We start from the raw sequence: 18,864 nt of genomic DNA, 5'->3' as shown, positions 1-18,864 counted from the left end.
TTTGGGACTGTATAGTTGGTGTTCAACTTATTTGAGAGTAATGTTGGAATTCATGCAAAACGTAAGATAGGTTGCAGTTTATTGGTACTTATTTAAATCACAAATTTCCAGGTTAAAATTAAAAAGAATAATTTATTTACATTTTTTATATAATTTCCTGATCTTTTGAGAAGTTAACGTACATTCTTACTGTAATAGGCCTACTATCAAAATATAATGTTTTGCTAACTTTTTAGTTTCTAATATTTAGAAAAATGCTGGGGTATTTAAATATACTATAAATCGCGTAGGTTTATAAATTAATTAATGAATTAATTAATACTTAAATTAATGAATGAATGAATTAATTAATTAATTAATTATAAACTAATTTAAATGGTGCATCAAAGGATTAGCAGATTTAGCATCTGTCCTGGTTAACATTACATATGACGACCACTTAAATACTTAGACTCTAAAACGATCTTTAAGATTTTCTATTACCGAAATTTGAGGGGGAAAACTGACGTGATTAATGTTTTCTTATCTTGATATTTGAACGACAAACTCCTGTATCTCTGTTAATTCCAGGTTTTGAAATGGCTCGTTGTACTTCCTCCTCACGTCAGAACTCTCTGGCCAATGAGCGAGTGAAACGTAGCCTTTGTTGGATGACGTATACGGAAAACGGACTCCTGAATGAGTCTGAATGAAGCTGTTTTTGACTCTTGTTTCTAAAACAAAATCCCGTTTTTTCACTTAGAGCTATGCAAACGTGGAGTTTAGTATCGATTAGCGTTTTACTCGCTGTTTTGGTAAGATGGGGCGTGTCGTTAAACTCATATTCAGGTAGGGAGCGTGTGAACCTCCATGTTAACTACACTAAGTTGTCTGGATTGTTTTTGTGCAGCTGTTTTGATCGTTTAGAAACTACCAGGAAGATGTGCAATATACTACTCTTTTTATATTAAAAGAGTAAACTAGCTAACTTGTATTACTGTCGATTGTTTGGGGTTTTTTATTTCTTTGTTTCATCAGTAGAAGTTAACATTTGCTGACAGCACAATAATTTCTGTACAGGTGCAGGAAAACCTCCCATGTTTGGTGACTATGAAGCCCAAAGACACTGGCAGGAAGTGACCTACAACCTCCCTCTTCAACAGTGGCAAGTCTGACACTGTTCTGGTGATCATCGGACCAGATCCCTGATTTGCTAAAGCCAAATCCTTGTCCCTCTAGTAACAGTTTTATTTCTCTTCAGGTACTTTAATACCTCTGACAATGACTTGAACTATTGGGGTCTTGACTACCCTCCTCTCACCGCCTACCATAGCTGGCTCTGTGCTTATGTGTGAGTAATTTCACTTATCTAGGCATAGAAACGTATGATCTTTGGGGGAGGGGAGGGGGAATCATAGGTTTTATATATAAAACATAGTATACATATTTGTCACAAGATCACAGCTTTTTTAAAAAAATAAAAAATACATAATTGCCTCCTGTATTGAAAAAGATAGCTTACAAAAAAATATATGTGCTTCAAATTACACTTAAGTTTTTGTAACTGTAACAATTTTTAAATTTTATTTTAATTTCCTATGTTTAAGCTGCTCAAAAATAAGGAACACATACTGAGTATATGGGTGCCTCCTTAAATCATTGTCCACCTGTCAGTGATTTTAGTTGATTTAGCTACTGACAGGTAGCTACTGTCAGGTTGCATACAATTTTTTGTATGCTACCAAAGGTTAGCTATTCATTAGCCCATAGGCAGAATCCGGCCATTGTGATTATAGCATCTTGTATGCACATGTGTAATGCTAGCTATGGGTATTGTGCATTTCCTCTCTTTTCTCTTTGCAGAGCAAATATTCTGAACCCTGACTGGGTTGAGCTGCACAAATCCAGAGGCTATGAAAGTCCTGCCCACAAGTTGTTTATGAGAACTACAGGTATAGTTACATCAAAACCTTCTGCAATGTTTGCATCGTAATTCTGTCTGCAAATAATTGTAGTAATATTATATACTAAAGAAATTTCTTTTTCATCAAGAGGGTAAAGATTTTTAATGAAAACTATTTTGTCATAATTTTCTTTAAGTATTAAATAAATATGCACTGATACATACGCGTTTGAATTTATAGGGTTGCACTCCATTTAAAATTCTTCTAGTCTTTTTTAACTTTTGTTGTTTTTTAAGATTTTAACAAACTGTAGTTCTAAGAGCTTTTTTAGCTAAAGCAACATTTTATTGGCAGACACTAAAAGCTTTAGTCTGCCTTTCTTTGTTACTGGTTTCTTAAATTATTTTAATCTTGTTGTTTTCTGTTTTTTAGTCCTGGTGACAGATGTGTTGATATACATTCCTGCAGTTGTTTTATACTGTTTATACCTGACTGATGGCTCTGCTAAGAGAAAGGTAATGGTTGTACCTGAATGTCTATATAGTAATGTACTCTGAAAATCCAAATGTAGTCATTAGTTTTTTGAATTTGTCTTCCTAGGTGTCCATTCTTCTCAGCATTCTTCTTTACCCTGGACTAATTCTCATAGACTATGGCCATTTTCAGTATCCTTTACGTGCAAATGTATTTTATTTATTTTTAAATTTATTGCAGTAATGTTTTCAGTACTTTGATTTGTTTAAATGAAGTATAGTCTGACTTTTAAGGGTGGCAGTAGAACAGCATGGTAAAGTATTACAATTAACATAAAGTGTCAGTCAAGCTGTCTGTCAGGTATACCTTTTTCATTGCATCTCAGAAAAATTGTTGAATTGAATTTGACAGTCCACATTACTGGTAGAACACAAAAATAGTGTTATAATCTTTTTTCATAAAACTGTACAGCTTCAGTATCATTAATCCTCCATCATGTTGAAGCTAATGCTAACGTTAAAACATTACCATGCCTCCAGTGAAGCATTTGGTTCCTCTGGCACTAGAAACCTGATGTATGTTAAAAGAAAAGATGAACATTACACATTGCACAAACATTAGGACATTCTTGAAAAATACCTCTTGCTGTCCATGAGACAGCTGAAGATTAGATGTCATTAGACCTTCAAAAAGGACAAGGGTACTGAGTTTACCTCCAGTCCACTAGGGCTGGGTTTCAGAAGAAATCTTGGATGATACTGAAGGAGTCATCATGCTTGACTGACTAGAAATGAATGGATATTCCTCAGGAATGCTACCAGCAGTTGGTGCCTTGAGTATGAGTTACATTTTCAACAGCTAAGGGGTGTTTTAAGTTCTAAAGATGTGTGTTATGTTCTAAAGATGAATATCATGAAGAAGTCGAATAATTTTAAGACTGCAGTAGTCATTAGCTTGGGTTTAATCTGAAGAAACCACTTGTGATAATAGTTATGTTGAACTATTTAAATTAATCTTGGATTAGATTAAATTACACTTTATTAATTCCAGAAGAAAAGTATATTTTTGTTTATTGCAAACAGATGTTTGTATATGTTGACAATGAACCTTTACCTTGTCAAATATTGTTTTTTATATTCTTTAAAAATGTCCTAATTTAAACTTTTTCCACCTGTTTTCTTTTGTTTGTTGCTTAGACATTAGTAATGGTGCCCGTGAAAGTAGTAATTTGTAAAAGCCTTGACTGTGTCGGGTATAATGGAGTGAGCCTGGGCTTTGCCCTATGGGGGGTTCTGGCTCTGGGGCTGGGCTGGAACTCCTTAGGCTCCCTGGCCTTCTCTCTGGCTCTCAACTACAAACAGATGGAGCTGTACCATGCACTGCCCTTCTTCTGTTACCTTCTTGGAAAGTGCATCAAAGCTGGGCTAATTGGGCGTGGGTAAGCGTTATTGCTTTGCTTGTACAGTTTGATAGATAGTATACCTTGGGGGATACAAACATCATCTCAAACTGGGATACAATTAACTGTTTTTTTATTCTTCTGAGGCCAAATCCAAGGCTGTCAAATGTGTAAACCAGGGGTGCCCAAAGTCGGACCTCGAGGGCCGGCATCCTGCATGTTTTAGTTCTCTCCCTGGTTTAACGCACCTGGATGCAATGATGACTTGTTAGAAGGCCCAAGAAGAACATTGACATGCTGAAAAGATTGTTGGTACTACCAGGGAGAGAACTAAAACATGCAGGATGCCGGCCCTCGAGGACCAACTTTGGGCAACCCTGATGTAAACCAAACTCTAAAAATATTGAAAGAACAGTTGTTCAGAAAACCCAAAGAGAAACTAGTTTTTCTTACAATTGAGTAAATGGAGGGCGATTGCAAAATTGGATTGGTGCTATGCTTTGGGAAATATTAAATTATACATTTAGAAATGGTATATCTTCATAAAATACATGTTTAAATATTATGTTTCAGTATTCTTTCTCTGTTGATGTTTTGTTAAACTTTGTTTCTATGCCCAAACACCTCCAAGGAAACACCAATCTATAAGATAATTTAAATTGATCCCTGTGCTAACATGGTTATTGAAGAGGGCATTTGTTGATTATATTGTTTTGTCAGTGTGCATGAATGTGTCAGCTGCAAGCCCACACTCGTAATGTGAGCCTGTAAGAGAGCAGTGTCTTCCTGAGAGTCACAGAATGACTGAGGTAATCAGATTGGATGCTATTACCAGTGTGTCCAGTGTCTGTTTATCTAGTAACAATGTACCAAGGGCATTTAGTAGCAAATGGAGTGCCGGATTAGGCCCCTGGGAAGATATGTCCAGATGACACTCTCGCCATGCCCAAACTCCTCAGCTATGCCTGTGTGTGCAACTTAACCAGCAGCTTCACAGTTACAGCTGACAAGCTACTCTGACCCCCACTGGGGACTTTCAGCTGATGCATGGCTTTCACTACATTCCTCAGCAGGAGGGTCAAACCCCAAATTTAGGACTTGCAGACAGTTTGTGCTAATTGTCTAGGGAAACCCTGAAGAAAAACTAAATACCCAAACAGGTATTTAGTTGTTTTTTTTATTTAGTTGACATAATTTTACTGCCCACAATGAAAGATGTTTTGTCATTCACATAGGTTCATCCTGTTGGTGAAAATTACTGCCACAGTGTTGGTGACTTTTGGCCTCTGCTGGCTGCCCTTCCTACCTGATCCCAGTCAGGTGTTGCAGGTGGTCAGGAGGATCTTTCCCGTGGATCGTGGCTTGTTTGAGGTACAGTGCAATATGTTGCATCTAAACTCTGTCAAGATGGGTAGATAATTTATTAAAATGGTACACAAACTAATTAAAGGTGCCTTACAGTAAATAAGGAAACAAAGGTAAAGAAAAATATCTTAACAAGAAATTCTATAAAATTACAACAGTCATTAAGACAACATGTTGAAAGATTTGTTAAAATGCATACTAAAATAAAAACAAAAAAATTATTTAATGGAGAAATGCATTAAACAGTAATGTTTTAGTCCTAAATTAATATTATGACACAATATGATCCATGTTCGTGGTGTTAGTCATAACTCCTACAGCTGCATTTCAGTTGAGCTGCCTGCTGGCTCAACTGCTACCAGGCAGTTGTTCAGAGACCAGTAAAAACAGCATTACAATAATCTAAGCAATTTTTTCTGCATATTATGGAAGCCTTCAACTTTGGATATGTTTTTAGAGTGGAAACGGGCAAATTATTCTTGAAGTGTCTGAAAGGACAGCTAGGTTTCTTTTCAGTGCAATTGAGTCTTGATCTCAAGGCATTTATGAGACCAAAACAATGACTTATGTCTTCTCTGCATTAGGTTGGAAGAAATTCTAAATCATTAGTTAATTACACTGAATTAGTGGCATTTAATGACTATTATCAAGTGGGACAGTGAAATGTTCAGTTTTGTATCATCATCACACATAAGTTAGAGATGTTTAATCTGAGTGTGGGGGAACATTTAGGCATTGAAAAAAAGTGGCTCAAGAATAGTGCCTTGAGGAACTCCACATTTGATTATTGCTTAGATTTGTAATTACTAAAACTACCTTACATCATAGACGTGTAAGGTGATCACATATTGGGAATTTACTTTTGTCAGGTATTGGTTAGAAACGTGGTGATCAGTACTCCATCCAGCATCTGGGATCAGATCAAAATATCTCTAATAATTATTTCAATATGATGTTTATTATTAAATCACTTAACTAATCAACAGACAATATTTCATCTTTTCTTTAAAGTAATGTCTCTGAAAGGTGGAGGCTGCTTCACATTTTGACCAGTAAAGGAATGATTTTAAACTTAAATTCCCCTTTATTCTTGATTTTTCCGTGTAGGATTTTTTATTTTTTTTGGATGAGTCAGGAGTTGCAGTTTTATAGCCCGTGACATTCAACAGTTTATGCTAATTTTATAATAGTTTGACACCAAGTTATGGCAACAAAGCCGTGACTGATGCTTCCATTGACGTCATACGGAACCCATGAGGCATGCGTCCTTCCCTACACGATGTTACCAACTTTTAGCATAGTGAATAGCTTTCCAGCTCTTCCAGTGCTTAGCTGGCTGGAAACCGATACCCTGCCGGATCAAAGAAAACAGTGGAATAAAATGGTGAAAGGTCAAGAGATCGGTTTCACCCTATCCCTGGGAGGTGTTGGGATTCATGATGTACAGTAGGAGGATGCAGATAAATCTAACTAATTTATGGCCGGATTGTTTTCAGCACTTCATAGCTCAGCCGTGTTCCAGCCATATGGACCGATGATAGGGGCGAGTGATACACTTAAAGGCATATCAGTGCACATCGGACAGCTGGTGTCCCACTGCTGACGGCATCTTTGGAAAAAAAAAACACAAACAAGTGTGCTTGAGTGTTTCAAACACTCATTTTATGCTCTGACTGCTCAGTTAAATAGGAAGTCACTGGTACATGATATTTTACAAAAGACAGGGATGATGGAGGAAAAGAAAACTTAAAACACTTCAGAAATTCCGGTGTTGAAAGGTGTCATGGAAGAAACAGGGTTAAAGTGACCATGTATGCTTCTATTTGAATGTTTAGCTGACATTCAGCTGAATGACAGCTCAGAGGCCGAGGTTTGCAGCTCTAGTTTCTGAAACCTTGTAACCCTGAAATTTCTAGTCCCGGTCCCCAAGGCGAGACCTACTACAAGTTGTCAAGGATATGTGGCGTAATTAGATGTTGTGCTGTCGGAGCAGGATGCAATGGGACAGTATTTGTTCAGCAAAATGATTCAAACATAGAACTTGGTCTTTGATGACAGCATGGAAAGGCGTCCTATTACACATGAAATCACACACTGCAAGCAGAAGGCCCGAGTGGGGAAGACGACGACTGCTGAGCGGTGGTCCTGTCGACTTGTGGGAGGGAGCGGTTGTAAGTTTACCCATTGAACTGCATTCTGCTGTCTCATGTTGCTGCCTGCTCACAAAAATGGCACCAAACGCTTCTCCCTGTGAAATTCCTTTGTGGCTTCAAGACTCGCATTTGCCAGTGGGCTTCTGCCTTCATCTTGGTGTCCAGGAACATTCCCACAGTGGTTGTTTGATGTTGAGAATGAGAGGGGAAAAAGGAAAGGATGGGGCTGTGAAAACACAACCCTAGACAATTTGGTGCTACTGAAGAGGATACCATTAAGAGCCATACAGTTGTGTAGTAAAGCAGCTGTAGCATGGAGAGGAGGCCAGGAATAGATTTTCTCGATGGGATCACCGTTAAACACAGCTACAGAGGAAATATTTAGTTGCTCTAAACGTGTGATATTATGGGCACACGGGTGGCTCGGATTTTATTTTAAGTGATCCCTTAGCGTCCGTCTAAGCACTTGACCTCCTCATTTGATCTTAACTACAGCAACCACACAGCTGTCATGACGTTTGTAGCATACTTTATCTCTGACAAGATTTTTTTTTCAGATTCTTTAGTGTTAAGTTACTGTAAACTATATTACGTTCATTAGGGTTAGGGTAATTTATCCAAATCTTTCTGATGAATAAATTACTTATTTTACCATAGAACAATTAACTTAATTATACCTGCCTAAAAATAATAATAATAAATTATTTTAGTTGTAATTTCTTTATAATCAACACTTTGGTCGAATTTCTCATATTTGCCAGGCAGGAGAAAAATAATCAAAATACAAATTGGGAAGGAATAATAAACACACTCTGCTGTGAGAGGGGAAAAAAAGGAGAAAACTTAAGAAAAACACAACCCAATATTACTCTTAACTTAATTGAGGCTTAATTGTCTACTTACATCTGAGTTAAGGGGAAAAGGTGACTAATTTAAAGTTTCTTTGCATCATCAGCTTCCCTCACCAAAACTGCCACTAAAGAAAACATATGTAGTGCCTTAATCCAGCCCAGAATCAGCTTTGAGCGTGAAGGCTCACTTGCATCTAATTAATTCATTTTAATGCCACTCCCATAGTTCCATTTTGAAGTTTAGCTGAGGTGGAAATATTGACACAGCACCTCTGGTTCTGAGTGAATGGTCGGCTGTTTGTTTTGGTTGTTTGTTTGAATGCCTTAGTGCAGTGGTCTTCAAATCCAGGCCTAGAGGTCTGGTGTCCTGCTACTTCTAGACTTATATCAGCTTCAATACAGCTGAATCAAAGACTTTAGAGAACTAGGCTGCATTCTGAGGAGTTAATTTGCCGATTTGATTCAGGTGTGCTGGCTTAAGGACACATCTAAAAGTTTCAGGACAGTGGCCCTTTAGGCCTGGATTTGAGGACCCCTATCTTTGTGGATGCACACTGTGAATTTGAGATCGGGTGACACACACACGCAAAAAAAACCCTAAATCAAATTCTTCACCAGAACGTCACACAGAGAGTCAAGAATAGCAAAACGTTTGATCGAAAGCAAAATATTTCTTACAGCTGAATCTCAATAACCTGATGAGGCTTATTATTGACTTGTCTGACAAATCTTCTTATTGGTTTTCGTTGTTTTGCATCTGTAGACTAAGTCAGAAGCATGTATAAAAAAACCTCTGAATTTGGGTTTCACATTGATAATCATGAGGATAAATTAATTAATAAAGATGTATTATTATCCTGAATTTTTAGTTCTGGTAATTTGAAGTTTCTTTTGATTTATATTTTCATATGTTATAATTTCTTGATTTGTTTTGTGCTCCTGATGATGCATAAAAGATGAATATTTTAAAATTCTATGGTTTATGTGTATTATATGTTACATTTTTGTGTATAGTAAGATTCCTTTTGGAATAGTACCACATTATTTAGTCTGTCTTTGTTTAAATCAAGTCTGTTTAAAAAAATATATAATATATATATAATGGCAAAAATATGTTGCTGAGTGAACACAATTATTATCATTCATTTTGTGGAGGAGAATTAGTGTGCATAATCAATTAAAATTATTCAATGCTAAAACAGAAAATGTACAAAAGAAAAAGTAACAGTTGATTGCTTTTTGTTTCTAATGGTAATCTGAGATAAAATCACCACTCAAACATATGTTCCTAATGTTGTTTTTGCTTTCTGGCCGTGTATGTGTGTGTGGGGGTGCCTGCGTGTGTGTGCGTGTGTGTGTGTGTGTGTGTGTGTGTGTAGGATAAGGTGGCTAACACATGGTGCAGCCTGAACTCCGTGATAAAGATCAGATCCATTCTGACAAGCGACTCTCAGCTTTACCTCAGGTAATCCTTTTATCTGTGAAACAACTTCATTTTTATTCCACATTTGTCCTCCTGACACCTCTTTGTTTTTTCACTGTCATTTTTCTAAGTCATTGCTCCAAAATCCCTTTTTCATTTTACGGGGAAAGCTGAGCTTGCTCTTGGAAATAAAAGCGGGTTCGAGGGAATCAAAGCAGATAATCCCCGAAGCTAAGCACTCATGAGAAACTTTGAACAAGCTACATTTGTTTTTCCAAATGTTGAAGTCCCAAACGGTCATCATAAAAACAAAGACTAATTCTGCATTTGTCTGTCATGAATCAGGTTTTTGCTAAAAACTGAAACCCTTATTACACCATTACACTTAGTGTAATAAACTCAGCCCAACACTTCTGACATGGCGGAACCTGCTTAAATAACCCAGCGAGCTAATTTTAGGAGTCTAGTGTTTGTAGTATGGACACGTTTCTTCTGGACTGCTAAGACCAGAGATTAAGTTGGACCTCTTTTATTGTTGGGTATTTCAAACAAATGTGTGTTAGTTGGTAAATAGATTGGAGTACTAAGTACCCTGTGATTATGCAGTTTATGTTGAACAAATCAGCTGTGAAAATGTGACTAACATATTTCTGTAACACAAAGGCCTGTTCTGAAGAAAATCATGTATACTAAACTTATTGTATACCGATTATATTACTTTTAAAACCTATTTGTTTTCCTCTGCTGTGTTTGGATCTCTTTATTTCAATAATCTATGATTTGTAGTACAAGCACATTGTTGCCGTCTCACATAACTAACCCTTGACCTCTCTGCACATTTATACACATTCACTCTGACACATAAGTCTGTCTCTTCTGGTCCCTGTATCCCTAGCAGGTGACAATTGAGGGGTTAAACTAATACTGACTAACCTTCAAGAACAATTATTATTTGGTCAATTCTTACATGTCAAGAGGTCTTCGTTTCAGAGCAGGTGCTGTCCTAGAGAGATATCCACACAACAGTGTGTACAAGAGTGTTTTTGTCATTTGTTCATTTAGATTTACATTTTAAAAAATAGATTGCTACTTTATGTGTTTCAGTTTGGCTTTCACTCTCCTAGCAGCAATTCCATCCTCTATCAGATTGCTGATGAAGCCCACTTTCTGGAACTTTAAACTGGCTTTGGTGAGTGCACTTTGGTAGCAATAGTATGTCTTATTGAAGTATTTAAATGTTATTTACTTTTTCTATGTTACAGCCACAAACTTCAATGTATTTTGAGGTTTTGTGTAATTGACAAATCATTATAAAATTAAAAGGGAAAAGAAGAGGACTTTAAGTTGGGTTATAAACCAAAATCCCAAGCTTTGTATAGCTCTCATAGCAATCCTAAAACCAAAACAGTATTGCACAGCTGCAAACCTACAAAGCCACATCCATTAATTTATTGCCATATTTTGTTGTACTATTATAATAACAATAAAGATTAAGATAAAAAAACTATTATTTTTTTAGGTAGCTATATGGCTGTGAATGTGTGACAGCATTCAAACACAAATGTTGTTCTTGAAAACATTCCTATTTAAAATAGGCTTCTTCAGGATGCCACTTACTTAAAAAAGTGTGATCAATATCACTTAACTCCACACAGTAGCTCCATTTAACCATGTTTTCGAATTTTATTGATGTTTAGATAATAATGTTGGAGACAGTGAAGAAAATAGGAAAAAATAAAATTTCTGATCATATTGTCAGTTTTGTGTTTTTTTATTTACCATCAGTAACTGAAGTTCATCATGGCAATGATAAATCAAAGCTCTTGTGATGAGAATTATTTTGTGATGAACTATATACAATACAAAAAATAGATGCTGTAGTTGGATCAGAACAAAGTTGAACTTAATCTTCTCTAAACAAAATGCAGAGGGTGCTGGTAAGCTAACACAACACTTCCCCTTAAACAAACTATCTCTGGAGTGACCCATGGTGGTGGTAGCATCATGCTTGGGGATTTTCTTTTTCATCATAAACAGAGAAGCTGCTCCTTTTCCAGGTTAGATACTGGAAAAACCTAAAACCTTTTTAGAGGTTTACTCTCCAATAGGCTAAGTTGAATTGTTTAGATCAAAACATATGCATGTGTTAGGATGGCCAAGTCAAAGCCCAGGATTAAACCCTATTGGGCATCTGTGGAAAATCTTGAATGAAGTTTTTCTTCAGATGTTCTAATCTGACTTATCTTAAGATGCCTTCTAAAGGAAAAAAATGCAAATATTTAAGTCTTGGTGTGCAAACCTGCGAAAAACATCCCTAAATTCTTGCCGTAAGCGTGTCAGTTGCAGTGGAGGATTAATTCAAAGGTGCTACACACTTCCAATAGACACTTTTCAGACTTATTTGCAGAATATTTTAAATATTGCATATAATTTTCCTTTCATTTTACAATTATGAACTACTATGTGTGGTTTACTCCAAGAAATTCCTATAACATTGTGAAATGAACCCTTTTGGAAGGCATGTATAGTTAGCCTTTTTAGACAATGTTTTGCCAATTCATTCTTTTTGTACATGTTTTAATTAATTTTTTAATGATTCTTTGCTCTCAGATCAACTCATCTCTGGCCTTTTTCCTGTTCTCCTATCAAGTTCATGAGAAGTCCATTCTGTTGGCTGCCCTGTAAGTTGTTGTATCTGAATTGTTTACCCTGGTTACTACCCTCATGCCACAGAACAAAGATCTTTGGTGGAACTCTAAGTTAAACCATGGTGGAGTTTGCCTTCTCTTCTTATCTATTCTTGACTTTTCTGTTTGGTGACATCAGTGAATAAAGTTTTCTCACAAATGATAAATTTTAGAAAAACATAAAAGTGATATAATTCCTGTGCTGATGTTATAAACCTCAAACTAATGTTCAATTTATGCCCAGACTTGCTACATTATCCACTCCTGTCTTTATACTTCTAGTCCAAGCAACCATTCCCATGATATGCATTGTGTAATTTTAGAGGTGGGTCATACGATAGTTTCAGAGCTTGGACATGTGGCTTAAAATGTGTTTTGTACATTATGGTTTACTTATAAAGCTGTAGACAGAGAGTGAAACCCGGGATAGACTTCATGGCGTGGGATTTAGTTCCTGAATCTGGGCTCATCTATTAATCTAGATCAGTGTAGATTGTTGCTTTATTAACTATTGAGTTATATCTCCCACCTGTCCCCTTGAATCAATCAGTAATGCATGCCCAGAGATTAGGAGAGAATAGTAGGCAGCAGCTCGGGGTGTTGTTTGCGCAGGATCAATTATTGGGCTGTAACAGGATCACCAAAGAGCGCTGACTGTAATTATGGGCTCAGGAACTGTTGGAAGGTTCCTCTGTTGTAGAACAGTTTAGAACTGAAGCTGGTAGCTTGCTTCAGTTATAAACAGGTTATAAATAGGTTTACATACGGACACACAGATTTTCTCTTTGTTGCCACAGCTGTTTTTACATCTTTATCCACTTAGCTTATATCTAATTTATTTTCATTTGCTATGTTAGTGGTTGAGAATCAGCTTAAAATTGTGTGCAATCACCTTTTTTCTTTTCTCTTCAGCCCAGTCTGCCTCCTTCTGAATGAATTTCCACTCGTGTGCATTTGGTTCCTGCAAGCCTCAACATTCAGGTAAAGACACTTTCACCAGCAGAAAGCAAATTAAACCTTAAAGTTGCATCTTATTTTTGTTGTTACCATTTTATTGTAGATAGTTTTTTTTTCTTTCTTTTTTTTTAAATTGTCAATTCTTGTCAGACCAGTCATTCAAAACTTTTTACAATGGAGCCACATTTACCAAGTATTGAGAAACTGTGAGGCTTATGGGCCTGTTTACCTTTCAAAGATGTTAAAGTGAATTTGCTAAATATAAACATTTTAAACAACAATATCTGACACACCTCACTAGAAAATGGAAATGTTTTGGAATTGGTTGTTGTAGCAAGATAATGATCCAAAATATATGGTCAAACTAAGTGTCAGAGGATTCTGTTAATTCAATTGGACGATATGTAATTGGTCTAAAAGCTGAATAAGATTGCCATGATTTGAATGAATCTTGACAGTTTTTCATACAATTACTGTAGATGCGATTTGAAATTGTTTGTCCGTTAAGGTGCAAACCCTAGAACTCTCTAAGAAGATGGCTGATATGAGAACACCACGAATGGAAAAAGAGAAATCGCAGTGCAAATGCTGCAACTAACTTTCACCAGCTGTTGTTAAATTCTTCCGGCAGGGCTAATTGTTGTGCGTGTGGTTTAGGATAAGGATATGTGGGGCTTACACAACATACTCTGCATGCCTGGTGTCCGAGTGTGCTGCGTAGGAACAGGAGCTCCGTCTGGAACTGTTCATAGTACAGTCTGACTTGGGCTTTCACATTATCTCTCTAGACTCTTTCATTTAAAAAAAAAATACATCTTTTGTTTATATAATTGGCTGATGGAATGCTCGAGCAATGGCTGTTTTATGGGTGAATGAACCCAGTCTGCTCACATCGAGGAAGTATGTATTTCTTAAATGTTAAACATTTAGCTGCTGAATGGAACTTATTAGTTTGAATAAGTAGATTGTTGTGCAGAGAGAGGTTTTTCTAAGCCGGGTGTTGTGCGTTTACTGTGAGGCAACTGTTGTTCTTGCTTCTGCCCTGCTGCTAAACTGAGATAAGCTCTGCATGAATGTCATAACCGTCTCTCCTCAGGGGACGCTCTGCTCATAAAGGCCTGCAGGATAAAAATGTTTCGATTGCTGTTGCTTTTCTTCAACAGAGCGTGGTGCTGAAATGAATCAGTTTCAGTGGTCAAGTTTTGTGTACTTGCAAAAAACATTTTTTATTCAAGTTGAAGATGGTACTCGTCAGGTAAAGGCTAGACTATAAACCCTCATTGTTTCTTTTCTTCTGTCAAGCATGCTCCCTCTTTTCCTGAAAGACGGCCTGCTGGTTCCCTACACTGTCACCTTCCTGGGGTTTCCCTTTCTCACCGTCTACTTATTGTCGGCTCTGGATGACTGTTCAGAGGATGAGTTGAAACTTGGTATCTATGGGAAGCTGTTTTCCTTTCTACCCAAAATCCACCTGGCTTGTATAATTAAATGGAAGGTAAGTGTGGCCTCTGATTGTAAAATCTACAAATGGTTTTTGCTTTTCTCAAGGGCCTAAAGTCTTTTGGAGGGTTTTTATCAACCCATTCACTTACACTGAATTGACCACAGCAAAGGAGAAAATGTACCAAATAATTAGTAAAAGATGTATATATTAAAGTATTTTTAATCATTGTTTTGTGCAATCATTTGGTTGCAGGTTTAATTGGCAGTTTAAACAAAGATCATACTGAATATTTTTTATACTTTTGTAGCTTTAAGAAAAAAAGGTTGTTTATATCTGCTGTTTGTGTGCAAATAACAAATAAAATCTCTGATACAGCTTAACAACCTCAGTGAGATAGTAGGCATGGCTATAAAGCAAGAATTCAACCTTTGAGAAAATATTTCTATACATGTATCCAGTAACATTTAAGCTGGCTTGGCTGTAAAAAGAAGGGTGCTGATTTGAGGATCCCAAGTGCCTTGTATTTCTAAAGTGCTTCCAGACCTGAATTGCAACGTTGTCAGAAGATATGTCCAACTGTATAAATAAATATCATCTGCTGGTGTAAGCTTTGTAAGCTGTCCTGGGACGACTGCTGCTGTCAGCCTTAGAATTATTTATCACTTATTTGAGTTTCCACAGCATCTGAAGTGGCTTTGCCGCCAACTCCTTAGCGACAGCGGTACCGGTAGGGTGTCAGAGATTAAGAGAAGGTGTCTTTTTATAGGACATGTCATAAACACAGGTTTGCCTAGATATATTTATTTACACAAGCAGCATAAATAGTGAGCCCTGACGATGGAGATAAAGTTTCATGGGTTTTGGGTGATGGAGAGGAGAGGGCATGAGATGTTTCCTCTATAATAATCACAGACTTATTTTTTGCATCACAAAGCAAAAATAAACACAAGTACTCTAACTCCTAGAATCCCTTATGTTATTAATAACTTTGTATGACAATAAAGAATGGTTACATGGACAAATAGTGATCAGTGGGCAATATGTAATTAATGGTATAATTCTATTATATATAGAGTTTTACTCTCTAAATTCTCCCTAGGTGTGAGTGTGTGTGGGAATGGTTGTGTGTCCTGTATGTGTCTGTGTTGCCCTGCGACAGACTGGCGACCTGTCCAGGGTGAACCCCGCCTCTCACCCAGAACATAGTTGGAGATGGGCACCAGCAACCCTCCTGACCCCTCTAAGGGACAAGGGTGAACAGAAAATGGATGGATGGATTTAGAGTATGTATTGCAGTGGTGGACACTCCTGGTCCTCAAGGGCCAGTCTCCTGCAACCTTTAGATGTATCTCTACTTCAACACACCTGAGTCAAATAATGAGGTCATTAGCAGGACTCTGGAGAACCTGACTGCACTTGGGAGGTGATTCAGCTGTTGGATTCAGGTGTGTTGTACCAGGGAGACATCTTTGAGTTGCAGGACATCGGCCCCCGAGGACCAGATGTGCCCACCCCTGATGTATTGCCATTCACTCAATTTCACATTTTAAAAGTTTTCCCTAAAACCTTTTTTGGATTCAAGACAAATGCTAATAGTTTGTTCATCAACAAAGGTTAATAGCCAGATAATTATTTAATGTTCCTCAAGTTATTCATCACTTACTTAGCTTTAATTCCTTCAAATCCTGGGATTGGTCTCCTCAGGTAGGAGACAGAAACATCCTGAAGTTCAACTTTTAAGCTTCTGATCAGCAGAATAATTTTAAAATCTAGTTTTCAAATAAAAAAGAAACAAAAAACAGTCCCTTGAGATAGATATTGATCATTGTAATTAAAAATAGATACATTTTGTAGTGTAATTAATTTGGACTGGAATTACCAACTATCTATTTATATTAACCTGTTGTTAAATTATTCTAAAGAAAAAGCTTTTTGGTAAAAATTATAGTATTTTTTCATACCACAAATAAAAATGATTTATTTATTTGTATATAAAACAGTCCTGAATCTTCATAATTGTCAAGTATGATGAGATTGACCAAAGAGACTTCACTCTTAAAGGCTGGAATGAAGAAAACAATGTTGTAATGACGAGTTAAAGGTGGGAAAATGTACATTGACAGTCTTGTCTTGTGGAAATGAGCCAGAAACATCTTAATTTAGAATATGATTTAATAAAAAAGAATTATTCAATCTCTCCTTGAAGATATTATTTCCACTTTATTCTTGACCAATCTTAAGATTGTTTTCAATCTACATTATTCTTGAAGCTACAATTTTTCACAAACATTTCAAATTTTTCTCAAAACTCTGACTTAATTTTTGCAATCAAATACTTACTTTATTCTCAATGTTTCAATTTCATTACATACATATTGGAAAAGAAAAGCATGTTTTTGCTTTTTTTTTGTGTAAGTAACTTCAAAGGACAAGAACATAATTAACTTTGTATTGGAGGCTGTAAAATGTCTATTTAACTTTAAAATAACTAGTATTTATTGTAAGTATGCATTATGTATGTATGTGTGTGTGTGGTTTAAATCAGATTAATTTAAATAATATAAATTTGATTGAAATTGGAGATTGCAAAATTGACACATGAAGTTGCACAAACTGTCCACTTCAACACACATCAAATAGTTTTGATCAAAGGTGTGTTCATAAACACTTGGGTAAAGGATGCAGAATCACACTGCATCCAGCACAAAGAATTGTAAAGAATTTTTATTGTCTGAAACACCTAATGTTGATGGATTATGATAGTTAACATTGATCATATTGAAAAGTAATTATAATCATTACATTAATTATTATTATTATCAATACATAATATTGTTTCCGTTTTGTAGCTCTACGTCCTCTGTGTTCATGATAATTTGACCACTGATGCATCTTTGTGCAATCCTTGCAACATTTTATTGTCATTTCATGTTTTTGACATCCATTCTGTCTGTGCCGTTGATAGTTCTACATCAGCATGGCTCTTATGGCTGTTTTGAGCATCCTGTGTGTAGCTATGGACCCACCGCCACATCTACCAGACTTGTTTCCTGTCCTGGTGTCAACGACAGCCTTCATGCACTTCTTGGGAGTATTTCTACATTTTAATATTGTTCAGTTCATGGACCCACCCAGAAAAAAGAGCCGAAAGAAAAATAACTAAGCTATTTTTTTCAGGAAACTCAGTGTTGCAATGTGAGTCTGTTTTGGCTCTGACCACCTAGACTGTACACGAGGCTTTTCTGACTCTCAAATAGAAAAATAAGACAAGTTCATATGAAAAGTATCTATATTAATAACAGCAGATCAAAGAAAGTTGTGAGATCAAGTGAAAGGAAAGAGTATTGGTGTTTTCCTCTGTGGACCAACAGTGCATGTGAAATATTTCTAATCAATTGATTTTTCTGAAAGGGGAACAGCTATAATGTGAGTAATAATAAAGATTTACACAAGGAGATGTTCTGCAGCCTAAATATGAGACTTTCAAATGCCATGTCAATAAAAACTTGTAATAATTATGTTGGGAACATAAAAGATGTTGATGCAGTTGTGCTGTTACTGTTCATGTTGCCTCTTCTGTTGGACTCTGTAGGGATTGTGATGAATGCACATTGACCAGTTTTGTATTCATGTAAACTTTCATTTTTCTACTGTGGATTTCTGTTCATCATTAAAGATATTTTGTACAAACGTAGTTTTCATAAAAATGAATTCATATTTCTTGCTGTGCTGAAGCGAACATCATTTTTAGTGGCGTGTTATTAAATAATTAAATTCAAACCGGCTTCAAATAAATTGTCTACATTAGCCAAGTAGTGCGCTAAAATCACCCTCAAAGCCCTGGTGGAGACGGAGCTCATAATTAGACGGAAATTATATCTTTCCAAGCTTTTATTCAACATCATTAAATATTAATTATGAGCCCTTGATGCTACAAGGGTCCTCCACAAAAGACCTGCACATTTAAAACAAAACCAGAGACAGGAGAGGCCTTAAAAGGTTTGATGGAAGGTGACATATCTGAGCATAATGCTATAAAGTTGAAATACCACACAAAAAAAGGTACAAGCAATTTCTTTCTCCAATCTCTGTGCGAGTTAATGACGGGCATAAAAAAATCCATTACAACTATAAATGTTATCGGGTCAGCGATGGGGACATGTGGATGGAGAGACCAGCCGGCTGCTGGTAATGTGCTGCAGGGATAAATAGAAAGCCTACATCCTAC

General features: G+C 36.5%; 1 protein-coding gene across 1 annotated transcript; it reads left to right on the top strand.

Annotated features, from left to right (window-relative positions):
* Positions 1–590: 590 nt before the first annotated feature.
* On the top strand, positions 591–18,330 carry alg6 (ALG6 alpha-1,3-glucosyltransferase). The gene is made up of 14 exons (XM_044129908.1): positions 591–828; positions 1,060–1,144; positions 1,241–1,330; positions 1,843–1,931; positions 2,316–2,398; positions 2,484–2,548; positions 3,610–3,795; positions 4,992–5,127; positions 9,505–9,590; positions 10,653–10,737; positions 12,159–12,229; positions 13,148–13,216; positions 14,495–14,687; positions 17,602–18,330. The coding sequence occupies exons 1-14, from the start codon at positions 747–749 to the stop codon at positions 17,797–17,799; spliced, it is 1,518 nt and encodes a 505-aa protein (XP_043985843.1). The 5' UTR covers positions 591–746; the 3' UTR covers positions 17,800–18,330.
* Positions 18,331–18,864: the final 534 nt, after the last annotated feature.

Source organism: Gambusia affinis, linkage group LG10 (assembly GCF_019740435.1).
Source record: "Gambusia affinis linkage group LG10, SWU_Gaff_1.0, whole genome shotgun sequence".
NCBI classification, from domain to species: domain Eukaryota; kingdom Metazoa; phylum Chordata; class Actinopteri; order Cyprinodontiformes; family Poeciliidae; genus Gambusia; species Gambusia affinis.
The sequence above is the reverse complement of the archived record's forward strand: the minus strand, read 5'-3'. Positions and strand labels throughout refer to the sequence as shown.